Source organism: Cyrtonyx montezumae, unplaced genomic scaffold (genome assembly GCF_038088225.1).
Source record: "Cyrtonyx montezumae isolate F1298 unplaced genomic scaffold, pur_monq_1.0 scaffold_13, whole genome shotgun sequence".
Taxonomy (NCBI): domain Eukaryota; kingdom Metazoa; phylum Chordata; class Aves; order Galliformes; family Odontophoridae; genus Cyrtonyx; species Cyrtonyx montezumae.
In genome coordinates this window covers 22,236,620-22,262,885 of record NW_027071859.1, presented here as the reverse complement: position 1 = coordinate 22,262,885, position 26,266 = coordinate 22,236,620, and the positions used below count along the sequence as shown (strand labels likewise).

The 26,266-nt window shown below is 39.9% G+C and overlaps 2 protein-coding genes across 6 annotated transcripts in view; both read right to left on the bottom strand.

Annotated features, from left to right (window-relative positions):
• Positions 1 to 1,135, bottom strand: part of MLIP (muscular LMNA interacting protein) — a 93,677-nt gene extending 92,542 nt beyond the window's left edge. For all 5 annotated transcript variants that reach the window (XM_065730807.1, XM_065730808.1, XM_065730809.1 and 2 more), the window contains exon 1: positions 969 to 1,135. In XM_065730807.1, coding sequence (XP_065586879.1) covers positions 969 to 1,025 — 57 coding nt within the window. In that variant the 5' untranslated portion in view covers positions 1,026 to 1,135. The remainder of the gene's footprint in view (positions 1 to 968) is intronic.
• A 5,295-nt stretch (positions 1,136 to 6,430) lies between these two features.
• LOC136045261 (protein scribble homolog) lies at positions 6,431 to 24,956 on the bottom strand. Its single transcript, XM_065731092.1, has 7 exons — positions 24,930 to 24,956; positions 23,957 to 24,163; positions 21,195 to 21,428; positions 19,464 to 19,553; positions 18,754 to 18,831; positions 15,711 to 15,806; positions 6,431 to 7,073 (listed from the first exon to the last, which is right to left on the bottom strand). Exons 1-7 carry the CDS (start codon positions 24,954 to 24,956, stop codon positions 6,921 to 6,923), a joined length of 885 nt encoding a protein of 294 aa, XP_065587164.1. The 3' UTR covers positions 6,431 to 6,920.
• Between the last annotated feature and the right edge of the window lie 1,310 nt (positions 24,957 to 26,266).

Sequence of the window (26,266 nt, the reverse complement as noted above, 5' to 3'; positions counted from 1 at the left end):
AACACTTTTACTTACAGAATTTTCTTTATATTTTACATATCAACCACACACACAAATGTACACACACAAAGTCTTTGTCTGAAGTGTCAATGTATTGATAAAAAAATGAACAGGTAAAGCATAAGATAATATTCATGCTGTGAATTCAATCTGAAGCTTCAGCAGTGTTCTTTCAGATACTACTTTAAAAAGAAAAGGTACTTTAAGGCCAAGTCCTAATTTCGTTTCAGCACTTCCCGGATCTCCTACCCAGTGCACCCTATTTAAAACTGTTGACTAACACACAAGCTTCCAAAGTCTCACTTGAACAAGACTAATAGAGGTGAACATCACGATTAAACAAAAGCAAACACCAGCCCACTAAGAACCCAAACCAATCAAACACCACCACTATCTAAGGTAAGTGCTAAAAAATTCAGTGCTAATTTGTTTCGCGACAAGAATAATGGCCACCTTTCTTCACAGCTGTACTAATTCAAGAAAGAAATGCCCCTTTTCATGACATAAAAAAATAACCTTGTTTAAGCAAGGCACATTACACACTGTGTTTCAAGCCTACACTAATTACCAGTGAACTGTGTTTTGACTGTTTTCACTTTCTCTTAATAGCTTACTTCGGTCACACTACACACAAAGTTGTGAAAAGTAATGTCCAAAGACATGAAATAGTCTTTCAAAACAATACAAGAAAACTATAGTCACTGTTGAACTAGATGGTATTCTTTGCACTTCACACTCGCCTCACAAAATACATTGACAAGTTTCCACAGTTTTCACAGAAATGTGTCATCATAATTAAGTTAAAGTACACAAATTAAGTTTTAGTCTTCAAGGTTACTGGTTAAAGGAAGAAAGAATATATTTCCATACATACCAGAGCTGATTTGCCTTTTCTTTTTATCATTAAATTAAAGAAAATTAATAATCCACCATAAACAGGACAACAAATATTTCTTGACATATCTTACCATTTGCTTTTCCTCTAAGGCTGCTCTTCCTTTTCTTTCAAGTTTTACCAACTCCATTTCCCGGGGGGGGAAATAAAATCAATTGATTCTAATATGGAGAGCAGACGTGATTTAGGCTGGTTACATGTTAGATGTCACTGTACTTTTGAAGCCAGGAGAGAGGAGTCTCAGGCAGCACTGGTGGTGATTTCTGGTCAGCGTGTGTTTCCATTTATAGCCATCAAAAGTTCACAAATAGAACTGTGAAGAGAGGGCAGGCAGCTGCCTCCGATAACAATAAATGTGGTTTTGGCACCACAGCAATTTGCTCAAGAGGGATTTTGGTTGCTAGCCCCATTTGCTCTCTGCTTACCCCCTCCCGCTGCAAAAGTCTCGCTCTTAAAAAGCCCATGGAAATGAAGAGCTGAAGAATAGCTATCTCTGAAGTAGCAGTAACTTTTATTCATTAAGATTGTTAAGCAAGAAAAATGACAAATAGCTGTGTATATGTGTTATGCAGAGACAGAAAGTATACCGAACACTGTTTTAAAATGGTGCTTACTGATCTTTCTTTGTGAGTCTTCAGGACTCAGCTACCCTAACATGTTCTTGCAGACTATCCTCTCCTCTTCTAATATCAGGATGTGGTACCTTGGATTTTGGAAATGCAGACAAGTTTCAGTCTGTCCAGCACACGGTGTCTGCACCTGGACCTCACTCCGGGCAGTGAAGCCACAAAGAACAACAGTGGGAGGGCAGGACATCGTGACAAAATTCACATCCCTTTATGAAGTTGGCATTTGAGTGCCTCACTAAATCCCTAGCAGATGCAAGACACTTGGTTCCCTTCTCTTCCTCTCAGTGCATCAGTAAAAGATTCTTCTTTTAACAGTAAATAAATCTAGACCTTTTCCATCAATCGTTTTCCAGTTGCCTGTGTGGAAATGACAGCCAGAGCCAGGCACACTCCTTTACACCCTGCTTGTTTCCTGACAGGCGCTGTACTCACGTGGCCTTTGGAGCCTCGGATAGGAAGAAGAGACAGCTCAAGCAGTCAACACGCAACAGTTCCTACAGCTTACACATAAAAAGCTAACAAAACAAACCAAAAAGTCAACTTACAGCACTCCTGCTCTGAAACTTTGTTCAGAATGAAGCAAAAGTTACAACAATGACAATTATTTTCCTTTTCTCTCTCTTTTACCTTTGTTTTCAGAATCGTAAGGCAGCTGGCAGCAGGGAAGCTCAACAAAGAGCCTGGCAAACCTACATGGGCTGCATTAAACAGTGGAAATAAATATGTGCTAGATGTCACAGGAGTAAAAATACACCCTGCTGAGTCTCCTGGAAATGCCAGCATAAAGGGAACAAGAAGCGAAACAATATACCGAGGAAAATTATCATGCTTGTCTGCTCTTCAGCAGAAATGCAAACTATCAAGTTCATCCCTTCAAAATATTCTCTGTGCAGCTGAATCTTACCTTTGTGGTGAGGGACATGTATAATGTCTTTGCAGCACTTAACATCCTCTAAATCAGTTACTTTTCCCTGCTGTAAGGGGGTGAATTTATCCCCAAGGCATTAACTGAACCCTTCCAGGGAGCAGAACCTGCAATTAAGCACAAGTACAAAGCCAGTCCCTGATATCTCCTGGGTCCTTCCCTAGCCAGAGCCTTCACAGCCAAGAGGATGGGAAAACTCCACCATCCTCTAACCACCATTCCCTGTGTCACACAGAAAGCACAGTACCTCCACTGTTGTTAATCTGTCCATTTGTAACAGTTTTCCATCACTGACAAGGAGTGGAGCATCTCAAATAGAAGCACTCAGCCAGTTGTGCTCAGCTAGCTCTCCAGTGCTGTTACAAGATCCTGGAGTACCCCATCCTCCACAGTTCTCCCTACTTCCATAGATTTTCACTGTTTTCCTGTATCAGCTCACCTGTGTGGACATCAAAGGCAACCACAACAGAAAGACCCAAGGAAGTGACTCTGAAGTGACTCTACTCATAAAAATTCCAACATGAGATCTCCTGATGAGTGTAGTCAGTCTTACAAGCGTTTTTTTCCTAATCATTCTTGTAACAAGTTTCAAATGGTCTATGAGAAATAATTTAAAATAATGATGGGAGTACATCTCTTATTCCTACATGGGAATACTGTTTATTTTACTCTGAGGACTTTCTAAGACAGTGTTAGTAACTTTATATTTCCTGTTTTACTTCTCAATGGCAAACATAGTAAACAGGTGCTGAATAAAACACCCAAATGACCGTGGTATTTGCAATTACTCCTTTGTACTGCAGTCACTGCTCTCTCAGCACCTGTTTTTCTTCTCAGAGCAGGACCTAACAGGAGGACAAGAGATAGGGGGAGGCTCGTGGGTTTTTCTGTAAGAAGAAACAGCTGAAAATCCAGAAGAGTAGGACTGTGTAAATAAGCAACTGAAGCAGATGTGTTCTGTGCCCGCTTAATCTGTTGCTCTTGGAAAAGGATGCAGGTGACCACCATCACCTCAGTGTGCTGCTACTCACACAAGTAATGTAGGTTTGGGGCATTTCTTTTCGGTTTGCATGTTTTCTTTTTCCAGCCTGACAGTGCTGTAGCCCCATACTGCCTGCAAGCACAGCCTGTGCAGCAGCCCCATGACGCTGCTCTCACAAGCTGGCCATCAGCATTCAACAGTTACAAGCATTAATTCTGCCCTTGGCACACACAGTCTAGGCTTACACCAACAAATTTAAAAAGTTAAAAAACTAAGTAAAACTAAAAACAAGCTGTGGGTAGGCTCTCCCTGCCTTGCAGCTATAGGCCAAGCAGAGTCGATGTACAGAGCTCTCAATCTCCACACACCCCCCAGCACACCCCACATGGCACCAACACAGCACTGTGGGTGCAAAGGCCTGTAGTGACCATCTCGTTCACCTGCTGCCATGGGCAGGGACACCTCCCACCTGGGCATGCTGCCCAAAGCTGCACACATCCCAAGAAGCAACGAGACCCAGCTCATGGTTTGCTGGGAAGCCATGGTCAGAGACCGCTTACCTCGCAGGTGGGCAGGCACCGAGGGCAGGATCCAGTCCTGGCAGCAGCAGCCCTGCATTCCTGTGCAGCACCCACAGCTGCCACCGTCACTCCCGGCTCTCCCTGCTTGCTCTGTAAATACTCACAGAGCAGGATAGCAGGTGTGGAAAGAGGGAAATGTTACATGCACAGCGAGGCTCTGCCTTATGCGTGAGGAAGCAGCTCTTGAGAGCCTGACATAGTATGTGTAGAGAGCTCGGGACTCCCAGGAGAATTTTCTCCAAAGCTTGAATATGTTTGAAGATAAAAATGAGAAATGTATATTTTAACATTACAGTAAACTGAACTTGCGAGGTCTGAGCCTGCTATATCCCAGCAATCCTAATGATTGCATTGGAAGGTTAGTTCAGTTGAAGCATCACCAAAAAATCCCCTCCCCCTACTTGGTGGTACTGCTTCCCTTGCTGTCCTGCATAACCAGAAACAAATATATAGCACTGATGACACGTGGCTAACGAAACACACTAGAAAAAGCACTACATGCTGACTTAGCCATTTTACAGCTGGGAGCAAGACATCCCCAAGGAAATCCAGTGCTCATTCTGTAGGCAGCAATGAGCTTCCTTTCAGGTGCCTCCAAGCCAGCACCAGGAAGCCGGGAGCAGGATATGAGCTGTCCTTAAGAAGCCAACTCCCACTGCACCTTGCCTTCACCATCTGTCTCTGCCCGCTCTTATCAAACACAAAGCCTCGAAAGTGATATTACTCAGTGCTGATAAAGACTGCTAGAATCTCACCCCCACCTGCATCCCTCCTTTTCAGTGACAGAAGTGAAACGTCATCACCTGCTCCAGCACCTCCCATGGAAGAGAGCAGAACAGCTTGCTTAAGCAAAGACTCAACAAATGCGTAGCCAAGGCTTTGGCTGAGATGTTTTGTGGAGTGGCACATTCACGCACAAAACTATTTGATCAAAGTAATCCACTTGTTTGTCTGGGTACTTTTGTCATTCTCTAGGATTCATTTGTGAACTTGTTTCATTATTTTTTCTCCACAGAAAGCGCTACCGACAAAAACTTATACCCATAGCAAAATTCTCCACACTGCAGCATGAAATATGACTTTAAAACAAATATGAACAAAAAGATCATAGATCCAAGTGTCAAAAAGTTTTCTGAGTGCTGGTTATTGGTTAAGAGTATTTTATTTTAATAGCAGAGGTTTTGATTTCCACAGCCATAAGAGGAGTCCAAAAACCAGTGCACACAGTCTTGTCACTTTATCAGACAAGAAAAGTTCAACAATTAAACTCAAAATCCCTATTAAAACATGATGCAGCACACGAGAGATGATCTAGCATAGCCCCTCTGACTCTCTCAAACATTTTGGAAAGTAACTTACTACTAAATATTTTTAATATGCTTTCTATTATTGACATCACCTAATCTAATTCAAATTGGAACATTCATGCAAGTAATATAGTTTTTTATTATTGTTTTTTGGTTTGTTTTTTGTTTGTTTGTTTTTGCAAATGAATGAAAATTATTTTAGTACTCCTACTGCTAACAAATTATCTTCAGTTAAAATGCTGATGCACAGAACAATGAAAAAAGCTGTAAGTGGATAAGCTGAAAGTGAGAAAAATCTTGATGTGCTGCTATTGCTCACCAATGTTATCAAAATAAAATATCTGTTTTCACTGTGGGAAATATTGACCTAGCTATATGATAGCTGGACTCTCCTGGAAAAATCCTAATTCCTATAAAGACAGCTAACAGCACTCACTTCAAGACATATATGAACAGTCATCTCAGAAATCAGCCAGAATACAAATAAAAGGTGAGGATACACCAGGTCATTGAGATGCATAGTATTGCATTATTTTTAGAGGAGATTTTACACACTGAGTAAATATCAAAGCACACTTCATGCACATCAAAGGAAGTCATTACAACCCAACCCAGCAGGACAAGACCCTGCCTCTGAGTTAAGGCCACAGAGCCCCAGAGAAAGATTTGCAAAGCTTACTTGTAGGTTCCTTAAAAAAGTTAGAAATCTGAATAGCATTAAAAAAGAATCAAAGGATTCACCACTTGTACATGAACATTTCTTCTTCAGTGCTCATCTCCTTTACATATTTACACGTGGTATTCTGGAATACTGCAATAAGGCAGAATTTAAGGTGTTCTGCGTATATACAAGTCAGAAGGAGAAATAATACATCCGGGGTAAGAAACTGCTTCTTGGTTCACTCGCAGATGCATAGCTGTGTAAGATGATTGCTTCGTTTACAGGATCTCATAAAAAGTAACTTGCAGGGGCTACTTAAATCTGATATACATTTGTATTACCAGTATACTCGGAAAAACTATCCTTTATTACACTGGAATGAAATATAGAATCCCAATGTAAATAACATTTATCTGTGGCGGGAAAAAAAAACAGCACTACTTATAAGACAGAAAACAATTTTTTATTCTTATAGAAAACAATATTAAAAGGGACAATTCAAAGGAACCTGCAGGCAGACAAAAGGGTAAGCTACGTAGACACAAAATGGACACCAGATTTGAAATATATATATACACACATCTATACAAGCAATTGTTTTCACTGTGTTTCCAGATGAGTAGAAAATCATCTGTTGTTTCCATCACTGTTTTTAGCTTCTGTAGAGCACACTTACAGCAGAGTATTGCAGCATGTGGGGACATTCACCCCACCCCACCCAGAGCACACTGCTTCAAGCACTCTGGTTCTGGCCAAAGGAGAGTTCAGAGCAACCAGACACAAACACAGGTTGTGCTCCCTTCACCCCAGTTCAAATCCATCCTCTGTTATGGTTTTACCTACAAGTAAGGCATAGTGGTTCCAGTACTACATTAAATGCTGTTGAACAATTAAAAAAAATAGTAACCCTCACAAACTCTTTCCAAAAAAAAGTACTTTATTAGGGAGGATAGAAAGCACTGTTCAGACAGTCCGAGTAGGTGCGGCATTCTGTGCTATTGGGCTCCTCCATCTCAAAGTCATCAGGATCTGGGGGCAGCTGGTCAGTATCTTCATCAGAGGTCGAAGGGCGCGTGAGAATTATTCGAGGTATCTTCAGGAGGAGGCAAAAGATTGCAGAGAAAATAAGTAAGACCAAGAGCAAGGAAGAGTTTAAAATAGGCATTTTGAAGGTACAGGTGATGAGCAGGGATATATGAGAGATGTTACACAAGGTTTTCTGAGGGGTGAACTGTTCTATGCCAAAAAACTGCAGTGAGAGTTAAAGCAAAGTTCAGACAAAGTGCATTTGCTTGCTAGTTAACTTCTAAAAAGCTTCTACAGAAGGAAAAAATAGTCTATTTTAAAAAAAACAATCTTCCATATAATTATGAAAATATGAAAACTACACATACACATAACTTTATAAAATAAATACACTTAAAAGCAATACAAGTTTATTAAAAATAAATTTTAATAATAAAAGCAGATACGACAGCAAGTTCACATATCTAACAAGCAAATAATAATATATGATAAACTATCTGCCTTGACAGTAGTCAGATAATTTTCAAGAATGGTAGTATTTCTTATGTATCAGTTACTCTGTTGCATTTCTTCAGATCTTCAAAGAGCACTTAATGTTGACACCACACAACTCGATCTTTGATGTGTTATTTCCTTGCCATGCACCACTCCGTTTGGGAAAGGACACATGCAGAAATCCACCACCTGCGTAGGGCCCAGCACTCAGCTCAGAGACAGCTACATCACAAATAGGCACCAAAACACCAACAACAGGCTGGATTCTCACATACTATAAATGCAAACTAATTATAAAAGCAGCCATATTTTTCAGTTATGTTCCCATTTCTACTGAACACTCTCAGAGCTCCTTTTTCTCCTTCCTTTCTTCCTTCTTTTGCTTAGACTGAGGAGGATGCATTAATGGAAGCTTTAAATAACCCTCTATAAATTAGAAGTACTGGGAAATGTTACTTCTGCCATGCCACTCCTGACAGCGTTTACAAGATCTCCACCCACCTGACTTTTCTCTTGACATGTTCATTGCTAAGAGATGTTTCCTCCTTCATGACAGCCAGCTGCTTTGTGCTACAGCAAATACATGTTCTATATGTATAGGTATATATTCTTATACCCACAGGTGGGTGTCCTGGGTCATATTTCACCACCTCAAAAACCAGAGATGAGGTCCATGCTTTATCTAAGGTTACTTAGAATGATACCCAGCACTGGATTTCACTAAAAACTTTTCTTTAAATATTGTCTATCTTCTGAAACATGCTCTTGCATGCTATCTTTCAAATACAAAGTCTTACACTCACAAAGTGGATTTGATTTATTTATCTTCATGAAGAAAACAGGGAAAAAATACAGAATCCTAGTGTCAGTGAGGCCTAACTCTAAAAATTTCAACTAGTAATATGAAGTTCTCGTGGGTTACAGGAACACTCTACTACCACCATCATGCACACATACACAGAATCTCCAGACAACAGATCACAGAATCACAGAGTTGTAGGGACTGGAAGGGACCTCTAGAGGTCATCATGTCCAACCTCCCTGCCAAAGCAGGTTGCACAGGTTAGGCGTCCAGTTTTGATATGGCACCAAGATCCTTTGGAGACTGTTTCTTAGGGTGCTTTGACACAGTCTCCATTTTAGACATCATCATTCATTTGAGACATCATAAAAATTTGCCTTATTTTTCTTTTAATTATCTCAATCTGAAAGAAACATAAATCCAAAGCTAACAATATTGCCACTGGAGGAACGAATCCCACAGGATGTTCATGTTCTGGCATGAAATCACTTTTCATATCTCTCCGTATGTTTGTTCAATACACTGTAAGCTGTATTTAGGCTTTCACAACTTTCCTGAAAAATTAACTCATTTCCTTAATCACACACTCCCTCACCTACACCCACACTTGGAACATGTGGTCTGCAGACCACACACCTGTGGAGCCCACGCTAAAGCTGAGCCCTTGAAAGGTATTCCATCCTCACCAACAGTGATCTCCTGTCAGACATCCACCTGCCCACTGGTTCATGCTTGTGCAACACTGCTGTGGAACTTGTATTGACTACATTCATTAAACAAGCAGTCTTTATTTGGTGAAAGACTAAATGAAAGGCTTCTAACCTCTTCACCTCTTCCATAAAGAGGAACTGGCACCAAATGACCAATCAACTTTCTATGGAGGAAGCTTGTTAGCCCAAAAGGGCTGCAAGGGCTGGAAATCTGTGCTCCCAAGAGGAGAGAACAGAACTGGCTTGTCGCTGATCTACTGCAACTCATATGTATCCTCCAGGCAGATGACAGCTCTCACATATACTCACCCAATGCTGTTTCAGAAACATCACTGAGTTTCTACAATAAACCAAATTTTCTGGTCCTAACACAACTGAACCTTCCATTTCTCTCTGCTTTCTGCATATCTCATCTCCTTTACTGCTCTCTGTCTGAAACCTCATGCTAATCTATACTGTTGCAATTCCCAGACTCAAGCTATTCTCTTCTCAGTGGCTAATTGACCTGAGAGGATTTGGAGGAGCCCAAGTTTCCTCACAGCTACATCATAAGCACTAAAAGCTCTTGGCTGTGAGTGGTGATACCGACACAATTGCAGACTGGGAACAAATCCAGCTAAGAAACAGTTCGTTTTTTTGAGATGTGTTGCAGCGAAAGGAAACTCAAACTTCTACATCTAGCATCAAAAGTTATTGATTCATGATCTTAAAAAACAAACAAAAAAAAACCCCCACAAATATAAGAAACCTACATCATACTTGTAACCAGTATGACTTCTCTGTCTACTCCCCACTGTCCCCTAGGAACCCATAGCTCTCCATCCCTGCCTTCACATTCCCCTTGGCTGCAGAAAAATCAGGATCTAAGCTTTATCTACTTCCTTTTCAATTCTAATTTTGATTTGTTTGTTAAAAGCAAAACCAACAGAAAAAGCAGAGTAAGATAACTCATCAACTAAATTTTCGTTGTATTTCTTTGTCTTTTGTACAATCCTTTTTCATACTCAGTGCTTCTCTTCCCAGAATCCCAATGGGATTCCTTCTCATGCTCTTGCTTTTAAGTTTCTGTATTTATCTTCACTGATCACAGCTTCACCCTATTTAACTGGTAAGCTTTGCTTCAAGAGCTTTTTGTTTGTTTGTTTGTTTATTTGCTGTTGTTCATACAAGAGAACACATCTCACACACAGAAAATATACCACAGTAAAGATTAAACAGTCTCCAATGTCCATTATGGACAGCACAGATTTATAGCAGAAACAAAAAAAACTCTTCCAGCATAGGCTGCTGAACTCTAGAGCTGCCTACCTAAAGGCAGTGTGTAATTTCCATCTTCCACCAGTAATTCTTCAGAAAATGTTAATCTTGGTGTAGGAGGACAGTTTAGGCAGGATTCTGCAGCATTCCATTGTTTTACTTCATTAGTTTTACTGAACAGCGCCTGAACTTGCTCAAAATATTTCTGTTGAAATTGCAAAGTCCTCCTACTCACTTCTCATCATCAGCTCATTACTAAGCAATGGTCAATTCAAAACCATAAAAATAAGTGTTGTTGGTTTTTTTTTTAAGAAAAAAAAAAGTGTAATTAATTATTTTAAACCAGTTGCCGTATTCCATTTCCCCTTAAAAACATTTGAAAAGAGACACATTCTGCATCAAAACCAATGTATTTACTGTAGGAATTTATTTTGTTGCCCTGTTTGCATCTTTCTTACTCTAAATAACACTTTACGACATAAACACTAAGACTTAAAACCGTAAAAAGGGATACATTTTATTTTTATTTATATTCAGTCATCAGTAAAAATCAAACTATTTCAGATGCTCATTTTATGGACTTATCATCCTCCATTAAGAGTTGGAGTCCTTCAACTGAAACACAGTCCACTACAACAAACATTGAAACAAACCAGAACAAATAAATCAGGTCAGTCGATCTGCAGTGCTGGTTGCAAAAATTAATTCATATTGACACAAGAGAGGAATAAACATGCAACTGGCTATGATGAGTCCATTGAAAGTACCTCCTCAATGCTGAGAGCAAAGGCACAAAAGTCAGCCATTGGGAAAAGCCTAAGTACACAAGAAAGATCCAAGTTTTGAAGAACAGGGATTAGAAAAGCATTTGGATTGGTCTTTGGGAAGAAAAATCAGACTTAGTTTTGACTCTAGTTCAAGCAGATCACTATTTAATAGTCCCTAGTTAGAAAACAGTTTTAATAGGTATGCATGCCTAATTCAGCTTCCCATACCTAAACAGTACTTATACAAGTATTTTGATTGAACAGTTGATCTCCATTGACACCAGTGCTAAGACTATTATTTGTACACTTCAGTTAGTGAAACAAGAAAAAACATCTACCTGGTTGAGAGCATTCATAGGGGTTTGTGTAAACATGAATCACACTGTGATTTCATACTTTTTTTTTTTATCACTGGTGACGGCAATAACACTTTAAATTTCAACAAAAGGAAATTCAAGATTCTCACCAAACAATGAAATCTTGTCCTTGCTAGATGCAAAGACCGAAGTTGAAAATGAAAGTATTCACAAAAGGAACTGCCTAAATCAAGTTTCCTTCCTTGACCTGAGCGAAGGAGGACATTTAAGTCATGCCTAAAATATGTTGCATGCAGCTGGAACTTTAAATGACAGGTTTAAAAAGATGCCAAAGAATACCCAACAAGAAAAGGAGAGAATGAACTGATCAGTTTATCCAGGGTTTAGACAAAAGTGGTATCTCCTGTTCTTTTTAATAAAAGTTTTGTCAACAAAGACAGGGACAGTACATAAAAGCAGCCTTCTCCTCAAAAGAAAACAGAGAGAAAATATGTTAGAGATGAAGAAAGAAGTTTAATTAAATTGTTGTGTATTTGTTATTGAGAAGTAATTTTCCTTTCCAGGAGGAAGTAGGAAAGGTAGGAGGAACGTGCAAGGAAGGACGACACAGTTTATCCTTGCCCCTTGAGCAGCCACAACACTTGTGAGCGCAGCTGGAGCCTTGTGTGAGAGCTTTGGAGTTGTAGTTTTGAAGGCACTGTCTCAGTCCTGACAGCAGCAGTGGTGGGATACCTGAACTCATCCCTCCTCCCTGAGCTGGTCACTCTTCGCATGCTCCCCTTCATTATACGATCCAAAGGCTGTTGCAGCTCTGTGTGATTTCCTGCAGGCTTAATGAGCTAGGCAAGTACTCACACCAGGTGCTGTCTGCCTAGAATGTACTCGTGGTACTGATATCTTTCAGAGGCTGTGATTAAAATCAGGCACTTTCTTCAGCTGTTATTGGGATAGCAAGAATATGCTTTCAAACTTATTTAATCAGTCTCCCAGTGAGTATTACGTATGCTCCTTGGGCATATCACATTTAAAGAAAAGTTCCTCTTTTTTTAATCTGGCAGTTTTGTACCTCCCACAGGAAGGGCAGTAGGCATGGAAGGCGGAGTACAGTCAAATTACTTGGAGTATCCCAGAAAATCCTAGATATAAATTACGCTTGTATCTGGTGAACTATATGAAAAAATATCTAAGGGAATTCTTGGGGCAAAGGCGCAAAATTATGAAAAATTATGTGATTGTAAAAATTAAACTGAACAACTAGATTAAAACATTTAAGGGATCTAACAATTCCAAAGTATCTGCTATTGTTATGATGCCTATAGTCCCCAAAATGGATCAGAGAAGATGACATGATGATGCACATAGTTAGGTGCAAGAAGATGCTGAATCCTGTCAACAGTCTGAATGAAAATATTTAGATGGAAAAAAAGCTGTGCAGAACTGGTTCAGTGTTTGAGTGGAAAGCAGGATATAAGTATAGTGGGCAGAAGACAGAAAAACAGAAAACTGAAAGAGTTTGGAATCCAAGCAACATTCCTTCTCTTAAAGTTAGTGTGGGGCATGACTGGCAATACTTGGTCACCTCTGACATTGACTTTTTCTTTCTTGAAGTTAGATGTGCAGTATTTTACACAGAGGCTTCATGTGGATAGACATACCAGTCATGGTTCTAATCTGTTATATTTTGATGCACAATTGTATTTTAAGATTTCTATTTTAAAATCCAAAGACTTGGTTTAAGCTCAGTTAAAATATTTTCATTTTCATGTTCACATTTTAAACAAAGTGAAAAACAGATTCCATATTTTGGGAGTGCAATTAATGAAATTGAATCAAGTCTGCAAAGCACAGAACGTCAAAAAGTTCCTAACTGTAATTAAAGTTCTGAGGCCTCTGTACCTCAATAAAATAATTGTAAGTTAAAACAAAGGCAATTCTGTTTTTCCCTTTGCAAAACAATGGCTCTGAGTGAAAGAAGTTTTCATTAGCTGCCCAATGAATTATGGCTCATTCATATAGTCATAGCATTCTTAAGCCTGGCAGACTTGCAGATTTAAATTTGGGTTTGGCTAGACTAGTTAACAAGTAAAATTAGCCTTTTAAAAGACCTTTAAGCAACTAAACTCAAGAAGAACGGAGAGGAAACCTTAATCTGAAATAGGCATCATTTTTTGTAATGTCAGAGTGGAAGGCTTGGAGACAGAATGGAAAATGGCAGCAAAATGGCTGGAGGGCTGTGACTGGCAAATGAGAGACAGCAATATTATCACAGATAACATATGTGAAAAGGATGTTTGGGATGTTTATTATAATTCAATAAAAACAAATAGATGAAGACAGATTCCCTGCTGGAGGGGTGGAAGCAGTGATCACATGGAAGAGTGGGAGAGAGGAGACAGGCGCTGCAACAGCTCATCCAGAACACAATTAACCCATTGCAGGAAAAAACCAGAAGCCTTTGGCTTCTTTGTCACTATAATTTCCTCCTATCCTCCCTTGGAGTAGATGCACTCAGTTCCTCTTGAAACTCAGAAATACAAAGTAAACAAACTTTCCTTGATTCCTAGACAAGAAGATTCTGTTGTGCTATAATGATCTACTGCCATTTGTTTATCTGACTGCGTAAAGTGTCTTTTCCATGAGAAGCAAGAACTCCAAATGTCTTTCAGATAAGAGTTACTTGGGAAGGAGATGAATTTCATCAGAGTAAAGCCAGAGGGAGATGAGATGAGACACTGACCAGTTACTGAGAGTCAGCAGGATGCTCCTGAAAACCCCATAATCCATAAGGCTGACATCTCCTGCTCTTGGCTAAAAGGCAGTAATATACACAGCTTGCTACAGCACAAAGATGTAGATAAAAAACAGAAACCTGAAGATTTTTCCAGAGAAGAATTTGCACACTCAGTCATTTCGACAGCTGAAACATCTTCAGCTAGTTGACTCCCTCTGGGCACTTTGCTCTGAGATAATACCACAGTCTTGTCTGCCTACTCCTCCCTTTGCAGCTGAAAGACTCTGGGGAGAGGCAGGAAAACTTGCTGCATTATTTTACCAAAAGGGACATAAGAAACTGTATTTTCCTTTTTTTTTTTTTTTTTTTTTGGCTAAAAACACTAAAATCCAGGCAACTTCTACAAAAGATTCAGGCCGTTAGCATTGTTTGAATCAGCCCTAACTGGAAAGCCTCATGTTTCCTGCCATGTGGGTTAAGACCATACAGAAACTGCTATCAAGTACAGCTGGATCAAAAAACAGAAAAAATAAAGAAAATGATAGAAGTATTTTCAGTTGGAAAAAAAAAAAAAAACTGGTCTAAACGTTTCACAAGATAATGTTGAACCAGAAGCTTAAAAGAAAAAAAATATCTTCAAGCAACTAAGTAAAGAGGCAACTTTAATTAGTGCATCTTTCTGCCACAAGCTGCAACTTAAGTTCAACTCTTTTTAAACAGTAAGTCGCAGAAAGAAAAACACAAGGGAAAACAGGTTTTTGATTGCAATCTTTTATATAATATGGTGAATATTTTTCACCATTAGCTGAGTCGTGAGTGGTACTGATAGAAAAGGACAAAAAAGGCTGAGAGAAGAAGAATCAAACAAAGCATTCCTCTGGCATTTGCAGTTGCTGATGCCTGATACTTCAGTCTCAGTACAAGTGGGATGCTTTTTGACCTTAATAATTCAAATATCTTCATCTTATTGTATCTTCCTGGTAAAGCTAGAATTTCAGGCAAGCAAGCGGATGACTACAAGTGGGGTAGGTCTTCAGACAGTTTAACTTTTTTTACTGAAGCACATAAAAGCAGAACAGAATTCTAAAAATCCCTTGGAAGCTCAGCAAACTCCTTTTGAGATGTTTAAAGTAGGGGTACTGTTGTCTGACACCAGTTAAAATATAGGCATGCAGTCTTAGTCTGCAATTTCAGTTCCCCTTAAAGCCAAATGACAAAAGAAAAAAAAATGAGCACCTCCATGTAGCATCTCCACCTCTTCTTTCCAGAAGAGGCACCCTGGGGATTATGCTCTTTCCATCAACTAGAGAGTATCCAGGCAACAAACTAAGGGAATCGACATCACCCTTACAGCTTCCAAACCACAGTGGTTCATATGGTCTGATCTGCCGTGTTGGTGCTTGACCAGGAGCTGAGCTCTTCCAGAAGTTGAGTTTTGGCTACAGTGACAACCACCAGGGATGCATGGTGGTGGGGTCACTGATCATTGGCACATGCTTTCCTTTGACTCATCCTGTCACAAGTTTTACACCAGTCTTTATTATCTTCACGAGAATTAATGTCAGACTACATGCAGTTATTCATCCTAAGCAGGATTTGTTACTTGCTATGGTCATTGTACTTACTGTTATGACATGGTTTAATGTCTGGAAGGGGCTGCCTTTAGGTGAAGCTTCAGTAGGACCAGCATCGTGGGTGTTGGGTTCTGAAATGAGGGATCCCTTTAAAAACAAAACAGCAGAAATGCACTGTTTATTCCAAACACTGTTCAAGGAAAGCAAATACCTTCTTCTCAGGTGACTGTACAAACACCTAGCCCTTTTGTTACATATATGGTTGCACAACAAAAACAAATAACATTACAATTCTTGCTGTTCCCCACCTGCTGAACACTGTATATTTGAACTACTGAAATAGTTCAGGAATAAGTAACACAAAATACCATGGTCAAAATACCAGACTCCTGCAACACACCTGAAAGCATTAATTCCTTCTCATCTCCCACACATACAGTCAGGTTTATTTCTATAATCTTTAAACAGATGAATGATCCTGCCATCTTGTGGGAGACAGAGAAAACAACTGTTTGTAGGATAGCTGACTGAACAGTATGGAATATATTTCTCTCTTTTTTTTTCCCCTCCATCGCTAACAGACATTAGTACCTAGTATATTTCAAATAGCTCTAGAAATAATCAATTACAGCCTCACAGAGGAACCTGAGCAAATTAGTTGATTTAAGATTCCTATCAGGAACTGCTCAGAAGTTAAGGATACAACTAGAAACCTTGATGATCTGATGATATTAAATAACATAAGAATTCATTTCTCTCTCATTTTATTTAAAATAACAGTTAAAAAAAAAAGAAGATATGAATAATCATTTTTTTTAAATAAGGTAAAATGATCCAGAATTTTTATCAGGATGTGAGGATCCACTCAAACTCTACCCTTCCCAGCTGGTGAAAATCAAAGAGAAGGGCAGAGTGCAGAAAAAAATGTGATCATCACAGCTGTGGTGGACCACTTGGGTACCTCTGAGGCACAATTGGAAGGTTACTGCTAGAAAAGATGGGGCTTGAAGTGAAGCATCCAGAGAAACACATTTATTTCTTGGCACTGTAAGCTTCCAACAGTGGAGCTGAGTTGTTCTCTCCTGACCAAAAATTACCTTGGATATACAAGCTGAAATAGCTTATACTGATCTGCAATAAGCTCATCTAGTATAATTAATGCAATGTCATAAAAAAAGTTTCTAAGTACAATTTCATTTGTGCTTTCCAAGGCCACTATTCTTTTTTGCAAATCAGCCATTAAAGTTAGTAATATTTTGTTAATCACTTTAAACATTAAGATCAGAAAATCAAAATGTAATAAAAGGAATACCAAGAGCTGGTATCATTACAGCTTCTTTACAACATACATAAGTCACCCTGAAGGTAATACCTCCTGTAAGTTTTCATGGAAACTACAACAGATACAAAAGAACACAGTAACACTTTGGTCGAGCAAATTTGCAGCTACAAAACACTATTTTTCAACACAGTCACCACCGTCAGCTATACATTTTCACCAGCGATGAATAAGGGCCTTCATGTTGCGCTCATAAAAATCTGCACGAGAGATGACAGTTTCACAGCTGTTAGAATAGCACTGTTGCTAAGAAAATGTTCCCCTGACAGTCCATCTTTCATTGGCCTGAACAGATTGAAAGCCAGAAGTCACCAAATCCAGACTTTATAGGGAATGTAGTAATACAGTCTAGACAAGTTTGCCAGTGTGCTCCACAGTCTTCAAAGTGGTATAGGTCTGGTGTTATCATGTTGCAAGAGAAAGGTTGTCTTCTTCTCTGGCCTGACTCTGGAAGTTTGAGCCTTCAGCTTAGTCTGCATCATGATGTAGCAGTCATAGTTGATGGCTTGTCTGGGTTCCAGAAAATCCAGAAGGATCACCCCTTTCCTATTGCAAAAGAGAGCACATATCCATCACTTCACCTACTGAGCGCTGTGTCTTGCACTTTTTCTTCAACAGGACTGTCATCTTCAGCCTCATATTGGTTCAACAGTTCCTGACAAACTTGTGAACGTTGTTCTTTATACTCCTGTGTGAGCATTCATGGGATCTACCTGTTGCAAACCGTTATTCCAATGTTGCAACCGCAATTTACAATACATTTAAATCAATATCAGCTCTATATTCAGTTCCCTGGTTGAAATCTGCCAGATAAGTTGATCGAGGACGTTCTTCCTTATGTGGTATGACAGCTCTGCATGGCCATCCAGAATATGACTTGCCTTTCCCATCACAGTTGTCACTGCTGAAACACACCACCCATCACCTCACTGTGCTCATATCCACTGTTTTGTCTCCAAAAACATTCAGCAAGAGTCAATGATTGTCAGTGGGTGCAAAGTTTTCCACATGGAAGTATTCAACGACACACCTTTGTTTCATATGAGGAGCGGCTGAGGGAGCTGGGATTGTTTAGTCTGGAGAAGAGGAGGCTCAGAGGAGACCTTATTGCACTCTACCACTTCCTGAAGGGGGGTTGTGGTGAGGAGGGGGTAGGCCTCTTCTCCCTGATAAGTAATGACAGGACAAGAGGGAATGGCCACAAGTTGCGCCAGGGAAGATTTAGATTAGACCTCAGGAAGCATTTCTTTTCTGAAAGAGTGGTCAGGCACTGGAATGGCCTGCCTAGGGAGGTGGTTGAGGCACCATCCCTAGCGCTGTTCAAGAAGCGTTTAGATGAGGTGCTAAAGGACTTAATTTAGTAGTTGGGTAGAGATAGTGATAGGAGGATGGTTGGACTAGATGATCTTATAGGTCCTTTCCAACCTTATGAACTTATGAACTTATATGGACTTCCAAGCCTGATACCATTTTGTCCAAGTTCCCCTCTGCTGCCATCTGTCACATGGCAACAAAATGTAACAGCGTTGGCAGGAAGTTTCATCAGCCTTTACTGTCACCCCACCAACATTCACCTCTGACATCATGGGCCAACATAATAAAACAGGAGGCATTACTCTTAGCGTCACCCTTGTCATAATTCAGTAAATATCTAAAAACTAAACCTAAATCTAGATCTCCAGCTCTCCATATCTGATTGCTTTGAATTAAAGCTCACAAGAGCACACACTCTACATTTATAAACAGAACAACTACCTCTGCCACTCTTCCTCCTGCTTGCATCCCAGCCACATCTGCTGGACAATCTTTTGGTAGCCGAGTAATCAAAATTCCCTGGTAACAAAAGAACACACGTTTCAAACCTCATATGTTTTCTTCTACTGTTCTTAGTTGTAAAAAGCAAACGGGTAGCAATTAATTTTCATGTAGTCTCCTGCTGCTTCTATTAAAATAGAAACTAAAGAGTCTTAGCATATTAGCAGGCAAAAAGGCTTTCATGATTGACTATACACACAACAATGCACAGAAGTCATTAATTGTTTACACCATGCCATGGAGGACAGACTGGGAAACAAGGATTTATTTAAACAATAATTGAGAAGATATAAAAAATAGTTCTCTTAAATCAAGTTAGCTCCTGGGAAGAGAAAATAAGATGGCAAACAGAGTGACACAGGTAGAAAGCAGGGATTAACCAACAGTGTTTCAGCCATATGGCTGTCTTCGGAAAATCATTTTTTGGAAAATCAGGTTCTCTCTTCAAAAGTCACTCCTCCAGGAGCTTTCCCATCAAAATCAACTGTCAGTTTCTGCTTTAAGAAATAAGTTACCCATGTTTCCCCTTGACAACTGTATTACCAAGACAACCTCAGAAAGCAAACAACAAAACACATTATCTGAAAAAAAAACTGCTTATCAGTCTCTTTCTAACAAGTACTAGATAAATGTTGAGTAATGAAATGCACCTCATCATTGTCTTTATATGGAGATGAGCCCTTTCCACCAGCAATGCTAATACCAAGACTCCCCATTTGACTGCACACAGTAATGGTTATCTGGAAAAGAATTATAGTTGATAAGTGGCCAGATTAATAAAAACATTGCCTATTAATTACACAAGCAATGAAAATATAGCTCCCATTCTCAACGTCAACAGTTTTCCCCCCTATAAAGCTTAGCCTAGAAAGAAACTGTGCTATTCTTCAATACCAGCACATGCAAAGCTAGTCTTTAATTTTTAATAACTTCAAGAATGCATTATTTCTAAAATTCAGTTTTTTACATGCCAAAACTTTATGAGGCTGTTCATTAAATGCATTTTGTTTTGCCCATATAGTCTTCAGCCTGAAAACTTTTCACCTACTAGAGAACTGCAGACAAACCCACTTAGCTCATAAAACCCACCAATTTTCTGAGCATTCATGATGGCAACAACACTAGCACACATTAGGAGTAAAAAATGTTTTTGTGCACATTGCTGGAAAAAACCTTTTCTTTGAATCGTTCCTCATCTACAGTCTGAATTATTTACTCCACTCTTTTGAAAGCGAGTAGTTGAATTTAAGCTCTATTGCTGTAGCTTCTCCAAACAAGCTTTCCATGTGTGTTGCTTGGTCAGAAGATTCAACCGTAACCACTGACTTAAAAGTTAAAATATCAATATCTAAATATTTTTAAAAGCAGCATACATTGTAATCCATCTAGCTACTTTTTGCTTATCTTGCTAATATTGGCAAAAATTCAGTACAACTACTCAGTAACTTAAATGAATTTTTGAATTTGTATAATGTAAAGCAAAGACCAACTAAATTAGTCTCACATTCTGAAGACAGCTTATATTTAAGAATGATTCCCATAAGTTGTTAATTTTTCTTTTATATATAACAATTCTTGTTATTTAATAACTTGAAAATTGCTTGAGAACTGATAAACATGAGGAATACTTTGCTGTAGAGTAGCTGAACCTGAACACAAATCACATTTCAACTCATCACATAAAGAAAATGTTCTTACTTTCATTGATTCGGTTTATCTCTCTAAAACATTTCAGACTTGAATAATTTCTGTCTTTGATAGTTAAGAATATTTCAACACAGCTGTGTTTTGAAAATTGACAAATGTGCAGTTACTCTTGCATATATAACATCTGACATTCCTGATTTTAAAAAGGCATGAAAATAACCTGCCAGTCAAACAAAAAACACTGTCAAATTTAGCTCAGATTTAGCATTACCTGCTCACCAAAGAATTCACTAGTAATTGTCAGCAATGCTTTGATGACTGGATGTCAGCATGGGCATCCCACCAGACGGGCTGCCTTTCCTGGTGCTGCATCTCCAGCATCTTAGGCTGCAGCACGACTCTGCATTTCCACTACTGATCCTTGCTAGAGCTCATCAGGCACATTTCCTCCTTGTGCTGTGATGTGATACACCCACTGAATTCAGAATTTTCTCCGGACACCTCAGTCCAAACATCACAGCTTCTACCAATAAGTCTCCTTCTGAATCCTGTTATCCATTCTCAAGGAATGAAAGCTTGTCATGCTCTGAGGGTCATGTCATTTCTCCCACACCATGCATTTACAGGTGTTCCTGAGTGCCAATCTGCACATAACTTCGGCTTGTCTTACAATGGACTGAAGCTGGGTGTACAACATGAGAGAGTATTGAATGGCTAAGAGAGCAGTTCAGTACCTTAAGTGGAGGCTGTGTCCCATCTGCAGCTCTGGACTCATCCAGAAACCTGCTGCCCTCTCCAGGCAAGCTGCCTGCTGAGACAGAGGTCTGCGCCTTGCTGTTAGTCCCTGGAGCAGTTTTCCCCTTTGTTGCTGACTTGTGCCTGTCTTGAAGACCTGCTCTGGAGTTTCTTTGATCTCTTATGTGAACATCATTATCAAAGAGGCTGCCAGAAAATTTGGAAATAGGTTCCTAGGGGTTAAAGATCAAACAGGTAAGTGATATAACAACACAGAGAAGAGCTACGTGACACTCAAGTGCTACATGAAAATTGGGATTTCCTCCTTTCTATCACACTATCATTTGCTTCACTGAAGTCAAACCTCTAAAGCAAATGCACACAAGCACCTTTTGGTACAGCTGCTTCCCTCAGTGTGGAAGTGGAAGTAACAGGGCCAGGTTTCACACAGCATTCCCCAATGCTCATAGGCACATCCATCTCTCACACCTCCCCATCCACATCCAGCAATGCCCCGTGAGAGGGTCAGTGTGGAAAAAGACCATTTGAGAACATCCCTGACAGCTCAGGAGCACCAGGTCCACCTCCTAGGGCAGAAGAGCTACACATGTACAGCAGATGAAAATGTTTTCCATGCAGAAACATTCCTTGCAGCTCCTTGATGCTCACCTTCTGTATTTGAGCTCACAACTGTGAGCAGGAAGGTGAGCCCCAGCTTTGCATCACTAAGACTTTGTTCAAATGCACTACTGAAAACAAATAACAGGGTTGACTTTATTGAGCTAAAAATGGCAGTGGCTGGTGGACTGCAAACTCTGTAGCAAGCCAGTTGTTAGGGGGCCCAGTAAACATGGAGCCTCATATATGAGGCATCACAAATGCAGCCTTGACTCCTAGCTGTAGGATGCAGCTATGCTAAGGTGCAGAAAGGAACAATGTCACTCTATGCTTTGTTAGACCACAAGGGCTTGAGAAGATAAAAACACAAGAAACATTTAGAGGTTATACCAAGGGACGCAGTACAGTGGGAAATACTGGTACAGGTGGATGGTTGGACTGGATGATCTTAGAGGTCTTCTTCAGCCTTGGTGATTCTATGATTCTAAAGCACATCCACCCAATCATTAAATTTTCAGACTGAAATTTAATACTGAAATTTAATTTCAGTATGACTGCAAAATAGAATTATCTTTTTTTTAATCATTTTTCCTTGTCAAGGTGGCTAAAAGACATCCAGTCATGATCCTTCAACTCTATCCACATTTTACAGTCGCTTTATATTTAACTGACTTTTTTCCTTCTTATATTTGATGGTAATGTTGTAACAACAATGATAATATGAAAATCTGATATCTCTTCTGTTGGCAGTAAAATGAGGCAGCAAACAAAAGGTAAAGCCTTTGAAAAGAAACCTCACAAATGCCTTTCTAAGCTTGAAAGTTTAAACCCAGAATTCCAACAACAGTGGCAATACCATGAGCAGCTGCACAGAAACCCCACTGGACACTTTATCTTTAAATTCATGATGGAGCTTTCCCACAGTATCTATTTGGTTAGGATGAAAAGAAGCATCACAACTCCCATGGCAGCAAGCAAGGCATGATTGCTTCCTATTCCCACTTAAAATTAAAAGAGAGTTTGTTTAGCTTTAATTTACATTAAAAAATATATATCATTATTTCTCTTCTCTAGTGGGAGAGATTTCTTTCTGGCAGCCCAGGGATCTGTACCCAAGATCTGAGTAGAATTAGACTATATAATAGGAAGAAATTCTTTACTGTGAGGGTGGTGAGACACTGGATCAGGTTGCCCAGAGAGATTGTGGGTACTCCCTCCCTGGAAACATTCAAGGTCAAGCTGGATGAGGCTATGAGCAACCTGGTCTAGTGGGAGGTGACCCTGCCTATAGCAGGGTTGGAACTAGGTGATCTTAAAGGCCCCTTCCGACCCAAACCATTCTATGATTCTGTGATCCACCTGCATGTAGCCATGCCCTATGCACAGGGACAGGGAACAGGGGCATGGAAGGGGACTTGGTGGCAGCAGTTGGGGCATGGAAGGAAGACAAGGCCCTGGCATGGGGGCAAAGGAGCAAGAGGATCAGTTCCTCCCTTAATTCTGTACAGACCTCTGGGAAAGCCTAGTGAGCAATACCCTACAAAGCTATGAGAGGGCAACTTCCTCCTCCAGAGCATGAATGAAAGACAGCCAAGCTGACACTCCCTGACAGAAATGTGGTTGGGTGCAGGCAAGAGGACTGCAGCATCCAGGTCTTTCCAAACATCAGCACCCTGGGAGAGCACTGCACAAAATACACGTGCAGTGGAGTACCACTGCCACTATGCTTGCCAAAAATTCACCACTTGGGAGGCAAGGAGCTGTAAGTGCTGCAAACGACTCACTCAAAAGGGATGAAGGGATGTTGACAACTAGAGACGTAAGTAGGAAAAATATCATAAAAAAAAAAAAAAGCATGCATCTCATCAATGTGCAAAATACAAGTCTTCATGTGCAAGTTGCACTGTAGTCTTAGAAGTTAGGACATTCTAATTGCAAACAAAGGAATAAAATAGTGAACAAAATTCTGCCCTATCTGTTACAAAACACAAGCACAGACATGAAGGTACAAGCTAGAGCTTCAGGGAGGTGGTAAATGCAGCCTCTCGCAAACCCAAATCACACAGCCACCCAGTTCGAACAGTTTGTAGTTTCTTGGCGGACACAAAACATTCCCTCTCCCAACTTAAAGGAAACCACCTACGTCTTCATCAGGATCCTCCAGCTCCTCTGCTTCTTGTTCAGGGCTGATCCTTCCTTCTCTCCATTTCCCATTGGAAGAGCTGAGTTTGTACAGGTTACCACTGTGAAAACCTTCCTTTCCTTTTAACGAGGTCCAGCGAGAACCCTGGGAGCTCCAGTTATGGCCACCATACAGCTTAGGAGACTTGGGAAGCCACTTAATAGAATCCTAAGAGGAAGAGGAGAGGGAAAAAAAAAAGGCAATGAATGGATTGTAAGAAAGTCACTTAAGTATGTACATGCAGAATGTCCAGGAAGTTCTGCAAGGAACTGATGTTGCTCCTACTGGGTCTCCCATTTTTACCTTGGGGTGTACCTTCAGTCCTAGAGACACTGCCAGTTACAGGGCAATACTGGTGATACAAGGAGGAAACAAAGCCTGCTGACATGAGAGGAAGCCTTCAGAGACTCCCAGGAGTGTGGAGCCAAGCTCAACTTCAGCACCATAAAGAAGAATTACATACTGAACAACAGTCTTCAGTAAAGCTACACCCTTACTATAAAGAAAACAAACAAGAATACTTAGATATTTAGTGACTTTAATCTCGTGCCCTGGAGTCTGAAAAAATAAAAAGCAAATCCACAGCAACTATCAAAGTCATTCCTCTCCTTTTACACTATTGATTAAATAAAGCGTGCTGTTTCTTGAATGGTCTCAGTCGAAAGTAGAACCCTAAATTGATGTTTTCATGATTGCTGATTTTCAAATTATAGTCCATTTTTCCTGAAATATCAGTTACTTATTTATATCCAGAAAACCCACTCCACTCTGCTTCATATTCAGTTTATACTCATCACATTGTATATACCTTAACTCCACTGAACTTCAGAAATCGTTTTTCACAATAATGTGCTTTCTTTGAAGCTTTATTTTAAACTTGCCTTTAAATTTCCTTAAGGCGATACAAATCCAACTGCAGAAAGCAGCCTGATACCATATCAACAGCACCATTAGCACGCATGCTTCACCAAGGCAAAGAGATGGAGAAAAACTAATGAAAGGAGTTATCGGCAAGCTTATGGCAGGGCAATCAGAACACAGCCATTTCACATGGTTAGAAAAATATCCAGTTCAGATCTGACACTTCTCTAAGCCCCAATTTTTTTCCCTTTTCAATGCAAAATGATCACATTCACAGAAACACATTTCTTGGTGTGATCGGCACCTCTGATGTCACCACCTCTGTAAGATCTTAGCCTGAGAAAGGAAGGGAAATAAGACAAGGCTCTCTGTGCTGGACATGCTGATCCATCTCCAGCTGCAAAAGGAGTTCCCTTGGGGTTCTTCTTTCACTTTCGGGTCTGATATGGATTAAAAAAAAAAAAAAAACAACTAGAAAATAGAATAGCACAACATGCCAATGTCTCTTTAGAAACAATTATAGATTCGTCTGTGAATTTTGAAAGGATTATACCTCAGACAAAGGACTACTTGCATATACATCAAATCAGTGATCAGCATCTGTAAGAAATTTGCTGTTAACTTATATTTCATCAGAGAACTGAACTCAAGAGCAGCACAAACAATCACGGCATGTTAATGACTCCCATTCCTGACAATTGCAAACACTAAGCAGGATATCGCATGGCATCTCTTTATGTTCGCCTTGAGCAAGTAAACACAGGATACCACTAAACAGAAACTATGCTTCCCATGAATATTAACTAGGAGCATAGGAATTCCAATTAGATCATGAAACAGCATACTAACTGAAACTGTTTGTTATTGTTTCACAGAATTGTAGGGGTTGAAAGGGACCTTTAAAGATCATCCAGTCCAACCGCCTGCCACAGCAGCTCCCTAGCCCAGGTTGCACAGGTAGGTGCCCAGGCGGGTCTTGAACGTCTCCAGAGAAGGAGACTCCACCACCTCTCTGTGCAGCTGTGCCACTGCTCCATCACTGCACTGTGAAGTTCTTTCACTGTTTTGTTTGAAGATAGCTACTGTGACACCTCCCAGCACCCAGTACATTGGCATAAACAGCTTAAATCCTTGTCAACTCTGAAGCTCATTACAAAGGCATAAAGCGTTTTCACTCTGAAATTAAATATAGGTATACATGAAGTAGAAAATGCAATAGTTCAGCTACTACATAGTGCCTTCACATTCCAAAAATACAGTTATATTAAAAACAAACAAACATACAAAACCTGCAGTAATTTCTTAGCTCATTCTTTATTCAAGTCAGTAGTCTAGGAACACACTTAGAGAAATGTTGGCAAATATCTGAAGAGTGGAAACATCAATTCTCCTTAGAGACTTTTAGAGATA

Excerpts from the sequence above, each read along its gene's own strand:
- LOC136045261 (XM_065731092.1), bottom strand. The coding sequence starts at position 24,956 with ATGCGTGCTAATGGTGCTGTTGATATG. Across the intron at positions 24,164-24,929 it reads CTAATGGTGCTGTTGATATG|GATTCTATTAAGTGGCTTCC; the intron begins GTATCAGGCTGC and ends TCTTCCTCTTAG. Across the intron at positions 19,554-21,194 it reads GGACACAGCCTCCACTTAAG|ATAACCATTACTGTGTGCAG; the intron begins GTACTGAACTGC and ends ATTCTTTTCCAG.